General features: G+C 44.1%; 1 protein-coding gene across 1 annotated transcript in view; it reads left to right on the top strand.

The window, feature by feature from the left end:
- Window positions 1-20,152, top strand: part of ANKIB1 (ankyrin repeat and IBR domain containing 1) — a 575,165-nt gene that overhangs the window by 494,402 nt on the left and 60,611 nt on the right. The window contains exon 10 of the mRNA XM_053714029.1: window positions 1,251-1,339. Within this exon, the coding sequence (XP_053570004.1) occupies window positions 1,251-1,339 (89 nt within the window). The remainder of the gene's footprint in view (window positions 1-1,250; window positions 1,340-20,152) is intronic.

Consider the following 20,152-nt stretch of genomic DNA (forward strand, 5'->3'; position numbering starts at 1 on the left):
CTTGCTGAGGCTGTACTGTCAGCATTAGTGCCTTTCTCATCAGATGTTTTGAACACTACTTTTCTTTTTCTTTAGAATGGACTTAGGTGTGGGCTGGTCAGTATCTTTGTTGTTAGGGTTTTTTTATTATGCATTCTATTCATCCTGTTGTCTCGTTGCTGTTTTCTAACTGCCGCCCAGTTATTTTCATAATCTTCCTTGTCCCTATTAAATTTGTTTCCTTTCCTGCTGGCCTGTTCTTCATCAAAATTTTTGATAGCCATTCTCACATTTTTCTTGTATGCAGGAAAGTTAGGGCTATTTCTATTGACACAATTGAGTCTTTAATTTCTTTGCGCTTCTTTTCTTTCACCCTAATGAGGACATTGATTAGCTTAAATGAACATTAACTAAGCTCTGTATTCCAATCATCCATGTCTTCCTCATCTTCAAATTTACAAGATAGGGTTTTTTTTTATGCGCAGGCCTCTGGGATGTGCCACATAAGTCTCAAATCATTAATGAGAGTCTGTTCTAATGTTTTAAACTGTTTCTTTAAGCCACTGTGTGTGTGATCAGATGTGTCATCCGCAAATATTCTATCAAAGAAATCTTGCTGTGTATTTAGATCTAGTATATGACTGGCAAAGTTAGAGTCCATATCACCCAGTACCGCCTCCAAGTCGCTACTTCTGTGTCATTTTTTATACATATCAAACACCCCACCCCTCATGACCTCATCACAATATGCTATAAAACAGTACCCCCTACAGACAAAGGGGAAAATTACAATCAATTATTTTTATATAGACTTTCCAATCAAACCCTCAATTCATGTCATAATTTTTAATAATTTTTCACCTCCACGTCTAGGGCGTCTAACTTGTTCTAATATCTGAAATCTAAATTGACTAAAATTATATCCAGCTATTAAAAAATTACTTGCTACTAGGGCATCCATCTTTTTTGGTCTTAATGTTACTTTTTATGTTGAATAATCTGTTCACGGACTGTCTGTGCGGGTGGCCTCACCAACATACCTAATCCCACATGGGCATTTAATTAAATAAACAACAAAATCCTGCCTGAGATTTGATATTAAAGGGTATTATACTTGTAACAAAGATTTTGTGGTTTATTTAATTAAATACCTATTGTGGGATGGGGTATGCTGGATTTGATCTTTTTCTAAACTTTCTGTACAATACTACTACTAACAATATTAACAATAATAATTACTTATTAAAAAGCTGTGTATTAACTTTTTTTAGGGAATGTCTTGGTGAGGCTCATGAACCGTGTGATTGTCAGACATGGAAAAAATGGCTTCAGAAAGTTTCAGAAATGAAACCAGAGGAACGTAAGTATTTACCTGATATTAAACAGCTGTGAGGTGTTTATTTTAGCTTATGCTACATGTATTGTACCTCAGAGTATGGCAATGTGACTATAAGTCAATGTTTATACTTGATGTGCTATGTGTAGCTATAGATCTAGGACATCCACACACAAACAACACTTTGCCATTAAAGCCCCATCTATACACTAGGAACTGTGCTGTGTTATTCTTTTGTAGAATATAACTACCCATCAATAAAGATGTGTGTTTCTTACTTATCAACCAATGAGGTTCTATCTCACAAACCAGCTGGGCACTTCCTCTTAGTTGCATAAACTTTTTGCGCTAAAAATATTTTAATATATTTTAATAGTGCACTTTCATATGCATGATAGTAATTGATTATGTTTGATGTTCCTTTTAAGTCCTAAAGATGCCACCTTAAATACCATCAGTACCCAAAAATGGTTTATCATAACATGAGTATTTCCGAGCAAGTCATATACCTCACTTTATGTAATATGTTTGGTTTCTACTGTAATCAATAAGACTTTTTCAATTAAAAAATGCTCTATTATGTTTATGAAAGTGCTGTATTTAAACATGTTGACATTTTTTTTGCCTAAAGATATGTTTTAAAAGTGGTTCAGATTTAAATTGAAGCTAATATATTATTATTATCATCATTTATTTGTATAGCGCCGCCAAATTCCATAGCGCTGGGTACAATGATAGGGCTATACAATGACAACATTTGCTAAAAATACAAAACATAACAAAACTAAACAAATCTAGTACAGGAGTAAGAGGGCCCTGCTCCGGAGAGCTCACAGTCTATAGGTTTAGGGTGCAGAGACATAAGGTTGGGGTAGCTTGTCACATCAGTTGTAGTTGCAGCAGTGAGTCGGGCAGTTCATGTATTAGTTTGGTTAGGATGAGAGATGAAGAGAGACGCTAAGCCTCTCTGAATAGGTGAGTTTTCAAGGAGCTTCTGAAGCTATACAAGGTTGGAGACAGTCTTATGGAGCGGGGTAGAGAGTTCCAGAGGACAGGAGCAGCACATGCAAAGTCTTGGAGACGGGAGTGGGACGTAGAGATAACAAGAGTGGAGAGACGTAGGTTAGAGGTTGATCCAAGAGGACGGGATGTGGAGTATTTCACGATAAGAGAAGAAATATAGTTGGGAGTTAGACTGTTGAGTGCTTTGTAAGTTAGGGTTAATACTTTAAATTGTATTCTGGAGTGTATGGGGAGCCAGTGTAGAGACTGGCAGAGCGGAGTCGTTGATGTGGATCGGCGACTTAAGTGGATGAATCTAGCAGAAGCATTCATAATAGATTGGAGGGAAGAGAGGCAGTGTTTTGGAAGGCTCCTTGAGAATTATCTGGAAGAACCAGCCAATAAACAGTTATAGGAAGCACTAATTTATATAGATCGATTAGCTTTAATTTAAATATATATATATATTTTAATTTCATTGTCAGTTATTAATAGTGCATGAAAGTCCAAATTAAAGGGACAGTGTACTGTCAAATATATTTCCCTTTAAAGGGTTGGTAAACAAACAGGTTTTGTAGGCCACCAATACATAATTATATAGTTAAAAATGTATAATAATAATATATTATAAAAATATATTTATTTTAATTGATTTAAAAACTTTTTTCCATGGACCCATTTTGGATCTATTAGCTACCTGCCCCCCAAGCTGCACTTCTCTGAGGAGTGTTTTCTGAGTGAGTGTTGCATGAAAAAGCTGTCGCCCACCCCCTTGTCCTTTCTCCTCAGCTCACTCACAAGCTACACTTGCCTGTCTGGCTTCTAGTAGAGCATGCGCCTGTAATAGCAAGCATGGGTTAAACAACAGAGCATGCAGAGCAAATCAAACGAGTGCACACACCAACAATATATTCAGCAGCAAGTAATTGAATTGGCTACAGTGCAAGCTACTTTAAAAATAACTTAATTTTTTTTTACCAGAGCTGAGGGGGGCCCGGGAACACTCTGCTACAGTAAGTTTTATGAAAGGAAAAGCAGGCAGGTGACAGCAGATACAATATTCTTTTATTAAGGAGGTAAAAAAGGCAACGTTTCGGGATTAGTCTCCCTTATTCATGCCATACCTGATACAAACTAACAAGTGACTTATATACATGTGTACCACTAGGTGGCGCTCAAGTGTATTTAACTCTTTCTTATCAAACACTTAACTTACTCATAACTAAGCTTACATTTATACATTTCCTATTCTGTATACATTGCAGTGTATCCATGATTGGTAAAATTACTAATTTCTTATCAAACTTTCACAACAATTATAATTTACATCTTATCAATAATAATCATAGAAATACTGTGAGGTCCCAGTCTCTATTTAAACCTTTAGGCTCCAGACTCCCTAATTCATATATCCAATATGCTTCTTTTTGTTTTAATAGAATTTCTCTATCCCCCCCTCTACGTGGAATATCAACTTTGTCAATTATTTGAAATTTCAATTGACTTATGGAGTGGTTTGCTTTTATAAAATGGGCAGCTAGAGGAGCTTTCACATTGCCAGTTCTAATATTGCTCTTATGTTCAATTATTCTTTCCTTAGCGGATCTGGTAGACTCCCCTATATAAACCCCCCCCCCACATGGACATTTAATCATATATATTATGAAAGTGGTCAAGCATGTAAAATAACCTTTTATGTTATACTTTTTGCCAGTGTGAGGGTGATAAAAAACTGACCCTTTACTCATGTTGCTACAACAGGAACACCCTAAACAGGGATAACAACCTGTATTTTTTGTAGTAATATACCTAGGTTTATTTTTGTTTTTAGTGCTAGGACCAATGTCAGCTTTGACCAATTTATTTTGGATATTACTACTTCTTTTAAAAGCAGACATAGGGGGGCTCTGAAATTCTATAATAGATGTACTAATTCAGTCTTTACAAATATTTCAATATTTTTGGATAAGATCTTACGGCTATGTTGAACGCTCCAGTTCCTTCATTAAAGATACTAATGATTTTTTATGCAAATTGGACTCCTTAGATCTCCCTAGTAGTAAATTTATTATGTTTAGTTTAGATGTAGAGAGTCTCTACACTAATATAAAACATTCAAGTGGCATTGATGCTGTAGAAAATACATTAAGAAATGACATTCAATACACCTCTGCACAAATAGATTTTTTTATCCAGCTTCTGACAATTATACTATGTGGGAATTACTTTCTCTTTCAGGATGACTATTTCCTCCAACTCCAAGGTACCGCCATGGGTTCCAACGTCGCCCTAAATTATGCAAATATTTTTATGAACCTCTTTGAGGAAAAATTTGTTTTTTGTAACGAATTATTTATTCAATATGGCGCCACCTGGTGGCGGTATATTGACGATATTTTCGGCATTTGGTGGGGCGACGTTGGAACCCTTGAAAGGTTTGTGAATGATTTAAATTCATCATCAAGATATATAAAATTGAAATTGACTTGGAGTGAGGAGGTGGTTGATTTCCTGGACGTGAGAGTAATGAAATCTGGCAATCAGTTTAAAACTGATTTATTTAAGAAAAAAACTGACCGAAATAGTCTTTTGCGCTTTGAAAGTGCTCATCCGCCTTCTCTCCTGAAGTCTCTACCCCACAGTCAAATGTTGCGAGTGCGCAAAATTGTCTCAGATGAGAAAACATTAAATAAGAGATTGACTGAGATGGGTGAGAGATTTCTGGAAAGGGGTTATCCCAATAGTCTAATAAAGAAAGAAATTGAAACTGTAAAATTGATTCCAAGAATAGATTTATTGCACCCTAAGGATAGAGCAAAGAAGGAAGACAATCAGAAAGATAGACTTATCTTTGTAACAGAATAAAATGCACAGAGTAATGAAATACAGCGCATCATTTTTTACCTCCTTAATAAAAGAATATTGTATCTGCTGTCACCTGCCTGCTTTTCCTTTGATTTATGAACTGGGGACCTAGGCAGTGGTCCCTGGGTGACGTGCAGCACCTAAGCCTGTTGTGCTGAAAAGCTATACCTAAATTTACAGTAAGTTTTATGCACAGCATATCCTTTATTATAAAAGGCCAGGTGTGTTTGTCCAAAGCTGTCATGCGCAGTAGAGACTGCAAAAGGACTAACACACCTGGCCTTAACTGCAGGCGCGAGACAACTTCAGGAAGCTCCAGCACTCTCAGAGCTGGAGTTCCTGAAGCTCCAGGCATCTGCCGCATATGGAGCCGAAGTACAAGCAGATGCCTGATCATTATAGACGGTTACACAGTGTTTTTTCAGCTCTCTTTTGCTGAACAAGTAAATGTTGTACTAGATACACAGCACCTACTAGTCAAACACATATTGCACTTAAGGCCTAATAGATATTTTCAGTGGCAATATCCCTCATCTGTTGTGACTTCTAAAGTAGTGCCATCAAATTTATATCTCTACAAATACTGTTTGTGTCACTGTAATGATCTTCTGCTGGTGCCGGCGAAAGGTGTGGGCGGGTGGCAGGTGGGCGGCTCAGCAACGGAGGAGGAAGAGAGTGGGAGGGCCCTACGCTACAGAAATTATTAAGGAACAGGGAGGGATGGGGCAGCTACACTACAGAAAAGGGGTTTGGGGGTGTGGGGGGGGATAAATGGCAATCGTGGGATGGGGGAGGTGGTGGGAACACTACACTACAAAAAAAAGAAGGGTTTATAGGTACTGGCAGACAGTACCTAAGATGGTGGAAATAGTTACAGGGGGAGGGTTAGAGAGATGTTTGAGGGGAGATCAGGGAGGTTATTATTATTATTTTTATTTATTTATAAAGCGCCAACAGATTCCATAGCGCTGTCCATGGGTAACAAAAATAAAAGGACAGTACAATATGAGACACTAGACAAAATTTAAATAAATAAAGGGGGAATTGGGAGCCCTGTTCCCGTGGGAACTTACAATCTAGATGGGTAGGAGGATGAGAAACAGGAGGTTGGGACTGCAAAGGTGGGAATGATGTTAGTGTGGAGTTAGATGAGGGCAACTATTCGGCAAGTGGAATTCATTAGTTACTGATTTGGTGATAGAAGAAGGTCTTTAGGCAGCGTTTAAAGGAGGAGAGGTTGGGAGAAAGTCTGACAGCTCCAGGAAGTGTGTTCCAGAGGGTTGGTGCTGCACAAGAGAAGTCCTGTAGGCTAGCATGGGAGGCGGTGATGGTAGAAGATGCAAGGAGTAGATCGTTGTTGGATCTTAGGGGACGGGCTGGAGTATAATTGTTGATGAGTGAGGACAGGTGGGGGCTGCATTGGTAAGGGCTTTGTTGGTCAGAGTTAGAATTTTGAATGTAATTCTGCTGGGAATGGGGAGCCAGTGAAGGGACTCACAGAGGGGTGCAGCAGATAGAGAGCGTTGGGAGAGGTGGATTAGCCTAGCAGAGGCATTTAGGATGGATTGACTGGGGGAGAGACGGGAGAGAGGAAGGCCATTTAGTAGGTTATTACAGTAGTCAAGCCAGGAAATTACTAGGGAATGGATTAGCTGTTTAGTAGTTTCAGCACCCAGAAAAGGACAAATTTTGGAGATATTGCGTAGGTGGTTGCGACCGGATGAAGAGAGAAATTAGATGTGTGGTATAAAGGACAGATTGGAGTCAAGTGTAACTCCTAGGCAGCGGACTTTGGGTGATGGGGAGATAGTGGTGTCGCCAACAGTGATAGTAAAGTTTGAAACTGGAGCAGAATGAGATGGGGGGATTAGAAGAAGCTTAGTCTTGGTTAATTATTAGGTGGTGAGAGGCCATCCAGGAAGAAATGCCAGATAAGCAGTCACTGCTGTGGGAAAGGACAGAAGGAGAGAGTGCAGGGGTGGATAGGTAGATCTGAGTATCATCAGCATAGAGGTGATAGTTGAAGCCATAGCTTCACCCAGTGAGGAAGTATAGATAGAGAAAAATAGAGGGCGTAGAACAAAGCCTTGAGGTACTCCAACAGACAGAGGCAATGAAGAGGAGGAGTCGCCAGCAAATGAGAAAGAAAAGACCTATTAGAGAGTGGATCCAGGAGAGGGCAATGTCACATAGCCCAAGGGAGCTGACAGTCCATAGGAGGAGGGGATGGTCAACAGTGTCAAAGGCAGCAGACAGGATAAGTATAGAGTAGTGGCCATTGTTTTTAGCAGAAAGAAGATCGTTAGTAACCTTGGTGAGGGCAGTCTCAGTTGAGTGTTGGGGACGGAAGCCAGATTGCAGGGGGTCAAGAAATGAGTTGGAGGACAGGAAGTGGGTAAGGCAATAGAAAACTAGTTTTTCAAGGCCTTTTGAAGCTAGCAGAAGCAGTGATATGGGGTGGTAGTTTGCAGGAGAATTGGGGTTGAGGGAGGGTTTTTTGAGGATGGGGGTGACTTTTGCATGTTTTAAGGTAGATGGAAATGAACCAGTAGTAAGGAATTGGTTGAATATGTGAGTAAGAGCTGGAGTGAGGGTAGAAGACAGAGAAGGTATTTGATGTGAAGGGATAGGGTCAAGTGGGCAGGTAGTGAGGTGTGAGAAAGACATTAGGGTACTCACTTTATTCTCAGTGGTTGGGGGGAAGGTACTGAGAGTGGTGGAGGGGGTGACCAGGGGCAGAGATGGAAGGTTGCAGTCTTGTGGTGGGATGTTACTTTGGATGGTAAGTGTTTTGTTAAAAAAGTAGTCTGCCAATCCTTGAGCACTAAAGGCAGATGAAGGGGGGGGGGGGTGCAGGTGGATAGAGGAGAGTGTTGAAAATAGAGTAGAGACGTTTAGGATTTGAGGAGTGAGAAGATATAAGAGAAGAGAAGTAGTTTTGCTTGGCTAAGTGAAGGGCAGAGGAGTAAGAATAAAGAATTAACTTATAGTGTAGGAAATCAAGTTCAGAGCGGGATTTCCTCCAGGCACGTTCAGCAGCACGGGAGCATTTTTGTAGATAGCGTGTTTGCTGGGAGTGCCAGGACTGGAGCTGACAATGTGGGGTTTTGACAAGAGAAAAGAGAACAGTGGAGTCTCTATGGAAGTGCGCAAATGATCACAGCATGTAGAAGATGGCGGATTCAGCAACCAGCAATCCAGGCAGCTCTCTTGGAAGTTGTAGATGAACGTCGGGAACCTGTGGAAGACAGATAGAAGAGGCGCCTCATGGGACAAGTATCGTCTTGAGCGACAGAGGAGAGCAATAACAACGGACCCCCCACAGAGTGTTACTCACAAGAGCGGCGGTACAAACGTGTACCCAGACAAACAGGACGGAACCAAAAGTCGCCCGTCAGACAAGCGCAAGCTCGGTACGCCAAAGCGGACGTCACTCAGCATACAGCGTCAGAGTCGACCCAGCAGAGGAACCAATAGAGTTGATGGAAACTCGGCACAGCGGACCTCCACGGAGGAATCAGGAACAAGACCAAATTGCACCAGCGGCAACAATGATAGATAACAGGCAGGTGTGATATACTCAAAAGAGTAATTTATTGAGTATAAACAGATAAAAACATGCGTCCAGCAACGCGTTTCTCAACATATAGTCGTTTCATCAGGCTGATACTAATACATGGATATACCTGCTCTATTTATAACACACCTGTGCCAATCACAAAAGCTCCAGCTGCTAACACGCCTCCGTGTAAAGATAGCTAAGTGATAGGATGTTAATCATAAAGGGAGGTGTCTAAGGAGCCGGAGCTGAGGATGGACTTGGAAAACAAATGACATGCTCAAAAAATTAATATACATTTGTAACATTCTGGATCAACTTTAATTGTTCATATTTAATCTAATCATACAGAAATAATTAGCATGCATATCATACATATAATAAATATTCCTATAACAAAATAAAACATAAAAAATTGTAAAAAATCGGATCGCTCAAAAGTTAGGATCATAATTTAATATAAAATAATATAAATTAATATGAAAATCTGTAAACATGAAATATTAAAAAAGTAACAATATATCATAATATTTGAGTGTCATTAGAAAACTTGAATCAGATAAGTAATAAATAACTTGAGAGGTACTGTTAAAATATCAGGAGTCGGTGCCATAGATAGCGTGTTTGCTGGGAGTGCCAGGACTGGAGCTGACAATGTGGGGTTTTGCGTATTTGTGGAGGAGCAAGGGTGTCGAGTGCAGATGAGAGAGTATTATTATGGTGGTTTGTAGCAAGGTCAGGGCAGGATACCGTGGAAGTGTGTGGGAGGCGTTTTTGAATAAGGTTGGAAAGTTGGAGAGGATCCACAGTGTGCAGATTTCTACAGGTGCGGGGGCAGGGTGGAGAAATAGGTTTAGCATGTACATTGAGATTATAGGTGAGCAGATGGTGGTGTGAGATGGGAAATGAGCGACAGGTGACATCAGAAAGGGAGCAGAGGTAGAATACCATATCGATAGAGTGTCCGTCGCTGAGTGGGGAATAGGGTGGATTGTGAGAGACTAAAGGAGTTTGTGAGTGAGAGAAGTTTAGAGGTAGCAGGGGCAGATGGGTTATCAATGGGGATGTTAAAGTCCCCTAGGATTAGAGCAGGTGTATTAATAGAGAGAAAGTGAGAAAGGCAGGCAGCAAAGTTGTCAAGGAATTGGGAGGTTGGTCCAGGGGAGCGATAGATAACTGCCACCTTGAGGGAGAAGGGGGGAGAACAGGCAGATGCAGTGGACTTCAAAGGAGGAGGAGAGAGATGGATGAGGATGCCGATAGGAGCAGGAGGGGATAGTAAGATTCCAACACTGCCACCATGTCTCTCACCTGGCCTAGGTGTGTGGCTAAAATGAAGACCGCTGTGCGTGAGAGCAGCAATGGAAGCAGTGTCAGAGATAGATTGCCAGGTTTCAATAATTGCTAGAAGATTAAAAGTGTTAGAAACAAACAGGTCTAGAGAAACAAATAGGTAGAGTGATATAGGAATATATGGATAGGGATAGATGAATAGAAATAGAGGGATAGAGGTTTAGAGGGATAGAGATAGAGGTATAGGGAGAAGGATAAGGATAGAGGGATAGGGATAGAGGAATAGAGATAGAGGTTTAGAGGGATAGAGATAGAGGGATAGGGAGAAGGTTAGGGATAGAGGGATAGGGATAGAGGAATAGAGATAGAGGTTTAGAGGGATAGAGATAGAGGGATAGAGGTTTAGAGGGATAGGGATATAGGGATAGGGAACTATTTGTATAAAAAAAATGAATACACTCCAACAGGTAAAGTGGATCATTGAAAACACATTTACACGTTCACTACTGGTAATTTCAGAAAAGCTTGCCCATAGTAATGAAGACTTTTTAGCATTTTTGCTATCACTCCATTTAAATAGAAATAGCACTTTTGATTTCATATGAAAACTATATATATAATTTAAAGTAGACAACCCAAGGTATTGCTATAGGCCCATTTTGGTATATTTGGTGCCACTATTTGGCCGCCAGATAGGATCATAAAAACAAAGTTGTGCATGAGTAGAAGAGTTACTTGCACTAGAGGGATATGGATTCTATAAAAAATAAAAAACTGATTTTTTTCATTCCATGCAATTCTACTGGGACGAATTTAAAGCTGAACCTCCTCCAGTAACCTGAAAAGAATATGATGATGACCCCCCACATCTCATCCACTGAGCCAGAGATATCTATATCAGACTTAGACCAACATATCACTTACCTTCCACTCACTGGACTTACCAATAGACCTAATCAGGAAATGGAGCGCAGGTCCTGCATCATCTCTCTATCTCTCCACCACATCTTCCTCTTTACTCTGTTCATACCCTCCATTTCCTTCCCCACTCATAAACACCACAGCCTTATTCATGTACAATCCTAACCTCAATTCCTCCCTTCCTAACTCTCTCTCCTTGCTCAACACCATATTTCTCCTTTTGTTAACCGACATGTATTAACATTTACCTAGCCCTCATCGGCTGATTACCACCTTGCTGATATCTTGATTCTTGTCTTGCAAAAAAGATTAATAAGAAAAACTAAAAAAAACTTGTATGATTGTAACATTTTTCACAAACTTTGGGTCTCTCAATTAAATTATGTAAACACAACTACTGCAGCCATATGAAAAATGGTTGTAAAAGCTTCTCTGTGGTCCCCTTTGTTCATAAATAGCAGACATACAATTAGAACGCTGCTAAGTGCAGCTGCGCACCTGGTTTTTTAGTTAGCATGTAAGGTTAATTTTTGATTACCCTCTCACCACACCACCCACTCCCTGATCCATAACTGATCCTCCCAAAAATCTCTCTTCTCTCCCTCCCCAGAACCCCCCCCCCCCTGCCCCCAGGTTTGGGGATTTTTTTTATTATTTTTTTTCTGCAGTGATCCCTCCTCGACCCTCCCATCTCCCTGATCCCCCCCTCGACCCTCCCATCTCCCTGATCCCCCCTTCGACCCTCCCATCTCCCTGGTCCCACCCTCAACCCTCCCATCTCCCTGGTCCCCCCCTCAACCCTCCCATCTCCCTGGTCCCCCCTCAACCCTCCCATCCCCTTGATTACTCCTCAACCCTCACATCTCCATGATCCCTCCTCAACCCTCCCATCTCCCTGATCCCCCCCTCAACCCTCCCATCTCCCTGATCCCCCCCTCAACCCTCCCATCCCCCGTATCACTCCTCAACCCTCCCATCTCCATGATCACTCTGTTGTATTGATTCTCTGTTAAAGTAAGATTGTCTGTTTAAGTATAATAGTTAGCTAACCAAGGTAGTTAGGCAAACACGGATTTGGATTAACCAAGGGGAAATCTAATTATTTTATATTTTTAAGTTTAACTTTTTATTAAGAATGTGTGAGAATCTCATTCAGTGTACAGCTTGCCACATGTTTGCAACACTGGAGCAGGAGGATTTAGATGAGGAGGATTTAGATGAGGAGACTCCAGGATGTAGCTGGGTCACAGTTAGAGGGCGAAGTAAAGGTAAGCGGAAGAGACAGGTCAATTCTGAGCTGGTACACCCCAATAGATTTGCCAGATTAAGTGAAGATGTTGGGGATATCAGTTCAGGGGTGGAAGTGTCAGAGAGGGCTGTTTTGCCTAGTATAGTGAACAGTCCTTTAGTTGTGGAAGAGCAGCATACTATGGTGGGCGGTCCTTCAGTCATGGAAGAGGGGCATACAAGTCAGGGCCCTGAGGCAGATGTTGATGGTAGGAGACTCTATTATTAGGAAGGTTGATAGGGTAATTTGTCATCCAGACCCTTTACATAGAACAGTTTGCTGTCTTCCAGGGGCTCGTGTTAGGCATATTGTGGAGCGTATTGATAGATTGTTAGAGGAATGTGGGTCTGATCCTGCAGTCATGGTGCATATTGGTACTAATGAAGGAATCGGCGGGAGATGCAGAGTCCTAAAAAATGACTTCAGGGAGTTAGGTAGCAAGCTTAAAGCAAGGACCTCCAAAGTAATATTTTCTGAGATATTACCAGTGCCGTGTGCTAACTCAGTAAGGCAGAAGGAGCTAAGGTCTGTTAATTCATGGTTAAAAACATGTTGTAAAAATGAGGGGTTTGACTTTTTAGAACACTGGGCTGATTTTTCACTAGGGTACAATTTGTACAGTAAGGATGGATTGTACCTGAATGACATGGGTGCAGGTGTGTTGGGGGAAAGGATGGCAGCACGTTTAGAGAACCTTTTAAACTAGGCAAAGTAGGGGAGGGTCAGTTAGAACACAATAGAACAGAGAGATCAGTATGTGAATATGTCACTCCCTTAATATCTCAAGGAAGGGATGACTTAAGAAATGTCACATTAGAAAGTATAGAGGAAAGCACACCAAGTAGCAGCAGAAAGCACATGAAAATTAAATGTATGACAACAAATGCAAGAAGCATGACAGGTAAAATGGGGGAGCTGACGCTCTTAGTTGCAGAAGTGGACTATGATGTTATCAGTATAACTGAAACTTGGTGGGATGATTCACATGACTGGGCAGTTAACTTAGAGGGGTATACTTTATTTAGGAGGGACAGGAATAATGAAAGGGTTGGAGGAATCTGCATGTATATTAAACCTAACCTTAAACCTACAATAAGGGAAGATATTTATGATACAAGTGACAATGTAGAGACCCTGTGGGTTGTAATAAAGAGTGGGGGGAAAAATCCTAAAAAAATATTACTAGGAACATGCTACAAGCCCCCCAACATTAGTGACCCGGAGGAAACTCAACTACTTATCCAAATAGGTAAGGCTGCTAATAACAGTGCTGTAATTATGGGAGATTTTAACTAACCTGATATAAACTGGGCCAATGAAACTAGTAATTCAGCTAAGGGAGTTAGATTTTTAAATGTTCTCAGGGATAACTTCTTGTCACAATTAATAGAGGAGCCAACTAGGAGTAAAGCTATATTGGATTTAGTGCTATCAAACAATACAGATATATAATATCAAACATAGAAGTCAAAGAACATTTGGGTAACAGGGATCATAACATGGTCACATTTGAAATCTCTTTTCATATGTAGTGTCTTGAAGGTTTAACTAAGACTTTTAATTTCAAGAAAGCAAAATTCAACGATTTAAGGAAATCATTAAATAATATAAATTGGGACAAAGTATTCTCTAATAAAAATACAGAGGATAAATGGATAATATTTAAAAAAATGTTAAATAAATATACATATCAACAAATACCATATAGTTATAAAAATAAAAATAAAAAATCAAAGCCATTATGGCTAAATAAAATGTGTTAAGAGAAATTACGAAAAAATGTAGGGCACTTAAATTATTAAAAGAAAATAGTACAGACTCAACATACAATATTTATAAGGAATGTAACAAAATATGCAAAAAAGCAATCAAATTAGCCAAAATTGAAAATGAAAAATTAATTGCCAAGGATTCTAAGTCTAACCCTAAAAGGTTCTTTAAGTAAATAAATATCAAAAAATCTAAGAAGGATAATATAGGTACATTATAATGCGTGGAGGGTAGCATGATAAATAATGACAGGGAGAAGGCTGAGGTACTAAACCAGTTATTTTCTTCAGTATACACAAGAGAGGAACCATTTTATGATACTTTGGAACAAAATAGAACATGCCAGTCCATACCATTAACTGGGTTATATTTAGAGGATATCAGGAAAAAACAGGATAATATTAAGGTAAATAAAACTCCAGGCCCAGATGGAATACACCCAAGGGTGTTAAGGGAATTTAGCACTGTTATAGACAAACCTCTACTCTTAATTTTTCAAGACTCATTATCCTCAGGCATGGTACCCCAGGATTGGCGTAAAGCTTATGTGGTGCCACTCTTCAAAAAGGGAAGCAGGGATGATCCAGGAAGCTATAGACCAGTTAGTCTGACATCAATAGTGGGAAGATATTTGAAGGGATTATAAGGGATTATATTGATGAGCATATTCGTGTAAACAAGTTTATGAGTTCTAATCAGCATGGCTTTAGGAGAAATAGATCATGTCAAACTAATCTAATTAGATTCTGCAAGGAAGTAAGTAAAAATATAGATAAAGGGGAATCAGTTGATGTGATATACTTAGATTTTGCAAAGGCATTTGATACAGTGCCACATGAGAGATTAATGCACAAAATTAAGGGACTGGGAATATCTGAAAATGTTTTCTCATGGATAAATAACTGGATAAAAGATAGGGAGCAACGAGTAGTAGTAAATGGATCATACTCAGGTTGGACAAAGGTAATCAGGGGCGTCCCCCAGGGATCAGTACTGGGCCCTGTTCTTTTTAATTTTTTTATAAATGACTTGGAGCAAGGATTAAATAGCGACATCTCTATTTTTGCAGATGATACTTAGTTAAGTAAGGTCATTAGGTCAGAGCAGGACGAACTCTCATTACAAAGGGATTTGCAAAAATTAGAACTATAGGCAAGTAAATGGAAAATTAGATTTAATACGGAAAAATGCAAGGTTCTACATTTTGGAAGTAAAAATAAGCAGGCAACATATTTTTTAAATGGGACAAGACTTAGCCAAACACAGGAGGAAAGGGATTTGGGAGTAGTAATAGATAACAAGCTAAATTTGGGTGCACAATGCAGGGCAGCAGCTTCAAAGGCTAATAAGATACTAGCATGTATTAAAAGAGGCATTGATTCAAGGGAGGAAAGCATAATTCTGTCACTATATAAAGCACTGGTAAGACCTCACCTTGAGTTTGGAGTGCAGTTCTGGGGACCGATCACTAAAAAAAAAGATATTGCAGAACTAGAAAAAGTTCAGAGAAGGGCCACAAAGCTAATAAGGGGATTGGAGAAATTAACCTATGAGGAGAGGTTAGCGAAACTGGGTCTGTTTTCATTAGAAAAAAGGGGCTTGAGAGGTGACATGATTATTTTATATAAATATATTCAAGGCCCATATACAGAGATGGCAGAAGCTCTGTTTATTCCAAGAAAATTGTTTCTGACAAGAGGTCATAATTTATGGTTGGAGGAAAGGAGATTTAATCTCCTGCAACGGAAACATTTTTTCACTGTAAGAGCAATAAAATTGTGGAACTCATTACCAAAGGAGGTAGTGAATGCCAATACCATAGATACATTTAAAAATAGTCTGGATACATTTCTGTATATAAACAAAATTCATGGATATGATTGTTAGTATTAAATGGGTCACCTTTTCGTGGGGTTATTTAAGCTTAACTGGAGCTTTTTGTAAGTATTTTGATTTGTATAGGTTGAACTCGATGGACTTCAGTCTTTTTTTAACCTTATCTACTATGTTACTCCTCAACCCTCCCATCTCCCTGATCCCTCCTCAACCCTCCCATCTCCCTGATCCCCCTCTTAACCGTCCTATACCCCTGATCACTCCTCAACCCTCCCATCTCCATGATCCCTCTTCAACCCTCCCATCTCCATGATCCCCCCTCAACTCTCCCATCCCCCTGATCACTCCTTAACCCTCCCATCTCCATGATCCCCCCTCAACCCTCCCATCTCCCTGATCCCCCTCAACCCTCCCATCCCACTGATCCCCCCCTCAGCCCTCCCATCCCCCTGATCCCCCCTCAGCCCTCCCATCCCCCTCAACCCTCACATCTCCCTGTTCTACTCTCAATCCTCCCATCTCCCTGATCCCCCCTCAACCCTCCCTTCCCTCTGATAACTCCTCAACCCTCCCATCTCCCTGATCCCCCCTCAACCCACCCATCTCCCTGATCCCCCCTCAACCCACCCATCTCCCTGATCCCCCCTCAACCCACCCATCTCCCTGATCCCCCCTCAACCCACCCATCTCCCTGATCCCCCCTCAACCCACCCATCTCCCTGATCCCCCCTCAACCCACCCATCTCCCTGATCCCCCCTCAACCCACCCATCTCCCTGATCCCCCCTCAACCCTCCCATCTCCCTGATCCCCCTCAACCCTCCCATCCCACTGATCCCCCCTCAACCCTCCCATCTCCCTGATCCCCCTCAACCCTCCCATCCCACTGATCCCCCCTCAGCCCTCCCATCCCCCTGATCCCCCTCAACCCTCACATCTCCCTGTTCTACTCTCAACCCTCCCATCTTAAGCCTCCCATCTCCCTGATCCCCCCTCAACCCTCCCATCTCCCTGATCCCCCCTCAACCCTCCCATCTCCCTGATCCCCCCCTCAACCCTCACATCTCCCTGATCCCCCCTCAACCCTCCCATCTCCCTGATCCCCCTCAACCCTCCCATCCCACTGATCCTCAGCCCTCCCATCCCCCTGATCCTCCTCAACCCTCACATCTCCCTGTTCTACTCTCAACCCTCCCATCTCCCTGATCCCCCCTCAACCCTCCCATCCCCCTGATCACTCCTCATCCCTGCCATCTCCCTGATCCCCCCTCAACCATCCCATCTCCCTGATCCCCCTCAACCCTCCCATCTCCCTGATCTCCCCTCAACCCTCCCATCTCCCTGATCTCCCCTCAACCCTCCCATCTTCCTGATTTCCCCTCAACCCTCCCATCTCCCTGATCTCCCCTCAACCCTCTCATCTCCCTGATCCCCCATCAACCCTCCCATCCCCCTGATCACTCCTCAACCCTCCCATCTCCCTGATCACTCTTGAACCCTCCCATCTCCCTGATCCCCCTCAACCCCCCATCTTCCTGATCTCCCCTCAACCCTCCCATCTCCCGGATCCCCCCTCAACCCTCCCATCCCCCTGATCACTCCTCAACCCTCCCATCTCCCTGATCACTCTTGAACCCTCCCATCTCCCTGATGCCCCTCAACCCTCCCATCTCCCTGATCTCCCCTCAACCCTCCCATCTTCCTGATCTCCCCTTAACCCTCCCATCTTCCTGATCTCCCCTCAACCCTCCCATCTCCCTGATCCCCCCTCAACCATCCCATCCCCCTGATCCCCCCTCAACCATCCCATCCCCCTGATCACTGCTCAACCCTCCCATCTCCCTGATCCCCCCTCAACCCTCCCATCTCCCTGATCCCCCCTTAACCCTCCCATCTCCCTGATCACTCTTGAACCCTCCCATCTCCCTGATCCCCCTCAACCCTCCCATCTCCCTGATCTCCCCTCAACCCTACCATCTCCCTGATCTCCCCTCAACCCTCCCATCTCCCTGATCTCCCTGATCTCCCCTCCCATCTCCCTGATCCTCCCTCAACCCTCCCATCCCCCTGATCACTCCTCAACCCTCCCATCTCCCTGATCCCCCCTCAACCCTCCCATCCCCCTGATTACTCCTCAACCGTCCCATCTCCCTGATCCCCCCTCAACCTACCCATCTCCCTGATCCCCCCTCAACCCACCCATCTTCCTGATCCCCCCTCAACCCACCCATCTCCCTGATCCCCCCTCAACCCTCCCATCTCCCTGATCCCCCTCAACCCTCCTCCTATCTCCCCGATCCCCCTCAACCCTCCTCCCATCTCCTTGATCTCCCCTCAACCCTCCCATCTCCCTGATCTCTCCTCAACACTCCCATCTCCCTGATCCCCCCTCAACCCTCCCATCCCCCTGATCACTCCTCAACCCTCCCACCTCCCTGATCCCCCCTCAACCCTCCCATCCCCCTGATCACTCTTGAACCCTCCCATCACCCTGATCCCCCTCAACCCTCCCATCTCCCTGATCTGTCCTCAACCCTCCCATCTTCCTGATCTCCCCTCAACCCTCCCATCTCCCTGATCCCCCCTCAACCCTCCCATCCCCCTGATCATTCCTCAACCCTCCCATCTCCCTGATCCCCCCTCAACCCTCCCATCTCCCTGATCACTCTTGAACCCTCCTATCTCCCTGAGCCCCCTCAACCCTCCCATCTCCCTGATCTCCCCTATCTCCCCTCAACCCTCCCATCTCCCTGATCCCCCCTCAACCCTCCCATCCCCCTGATCACTCCTCAACCCTTCCATCTCCCTGATCCCCCCTCAACCCTCCCATCTCCCTGATCACTCTTGAACCCTCCCATCTCCCTGATTCCCCTCAACCTTCCCATCTCCCTGATCTCCCCTCAACCCTCCCATCTCCCTGATCTCCCCTCCCATCTCCCTGATCTCCCCACAACCCTCCCATCTCCCTGATTCTCCCTCAACCCTCACATCCCCCTGATCACTCCTCAACCTTCCCATCTCACTGATCCCCCCTCAACCCACCCATCTCCCTGATCCCCCCTCAACCCACCCATCTCCCTGATCCCCCCTCAACCCACCCATCTCCCTGATCCCCCCTCAACCCACCCATCTCCCTGATCCCCCCTCAACCCACCCATCTCCCTGATCCCCCCTCAACCCACCCATCTCCCTGATCCCCCCTCAACCCACCCATCTCCCTGATCCCCCCTCAACCCACCCATCTCCCTGATCCCCCCTCAACCCACCCATCTCCCTGATCCCCCTTCAACCCACCCATCTCCCTGATCCCCCCTTAACCCACCCCTCTCCCTGATCCCCTCTCAACCCACCCCTCTCCCTGATCCCCCCTCAACCCACCCATCTCCCTGATCCCCCCTCAACCCACCCATCTCCCTGATCCCCCTCAACCCACCCATCTCCCTGATCCCCCCTCAACCCACCCATCTCCCTGATCCCCCCTCAACCCACCCATCTCCCTGATCCCACCTCAACCCACCCATCTCCCTGATCCCCCCTCAACCCACCCATCTCCCTGATCCCCCCTCAACCCACCCATCTCCCTGATCCCCCCTCAACCCACCCATCTCCCTGATCCCCCCTCAACCCACCCATCTCCCTGATCCCACCTCAACCCACCCATCTCCCTGATCCCCCCTCAACCCACCCATCTCCCTGATCCCCCCTCAACCCACCCATCACCCTGATCCCCCCTCAACCCACCCATCTCCCTGATCCCCCCTCAACCCACCCATCACCCTGATCCCCCCCCTCAACCCTCCCATCTCCCTGATCCCCCCTCAACCCTCCCATCTCCCTGATCCCCCCTCAACCCTCCCATCTCCCTGATCCCCCCTCAACCCTCCCATCTCCCTGATCCCCCCTCAACCCTCCCATCTCCCTGATCCCCCCTCAACCCTCCCATCTCGCTGATCTCTCCTCAACCCTCCCATCTCGCTGATCTCTCCTCAACCCTCCCATCTCCCTGATCTCCCCTCAACCCTCCCATCTCCCTGATCTCCCCTCAACCCTCCCATCTCCCTGATCCCTCCTCAACCGTCCCATCCCCCTGATCACTCCTCAACCCTCCCATCTCCCTGATCCCCCCTTAACCCTCCCATCTCCCTGATCCCCCCTCAACCTCCCATCCCCCTGATCACTCCTCAACCCTCCCATCCCCCTGATCACTCTTCAACCCTCCCATCTCCCTGATCCCCCCTTAACCCTCCCATTTCCCTGATCTCCTCTTAACCCTCCCATCTCCATGATCTCCTCTCAAACCTCCC

Source organism: Bombina bombina, chromosome 5 (assembly GCF_027579735.1).
Source record: "Bombina bombina isolate aBomBom1 chromosome 5, aBomBom1.pri, whole genome shotgun sequence".
In the NCBI taxonomy this organism is placed as follows: domain Eukaryota; kingdom Metazoa; phylum Chordata; class Amphibia; order Anura; family Bombinatoridae; genus Bombina; species Bombina bombina.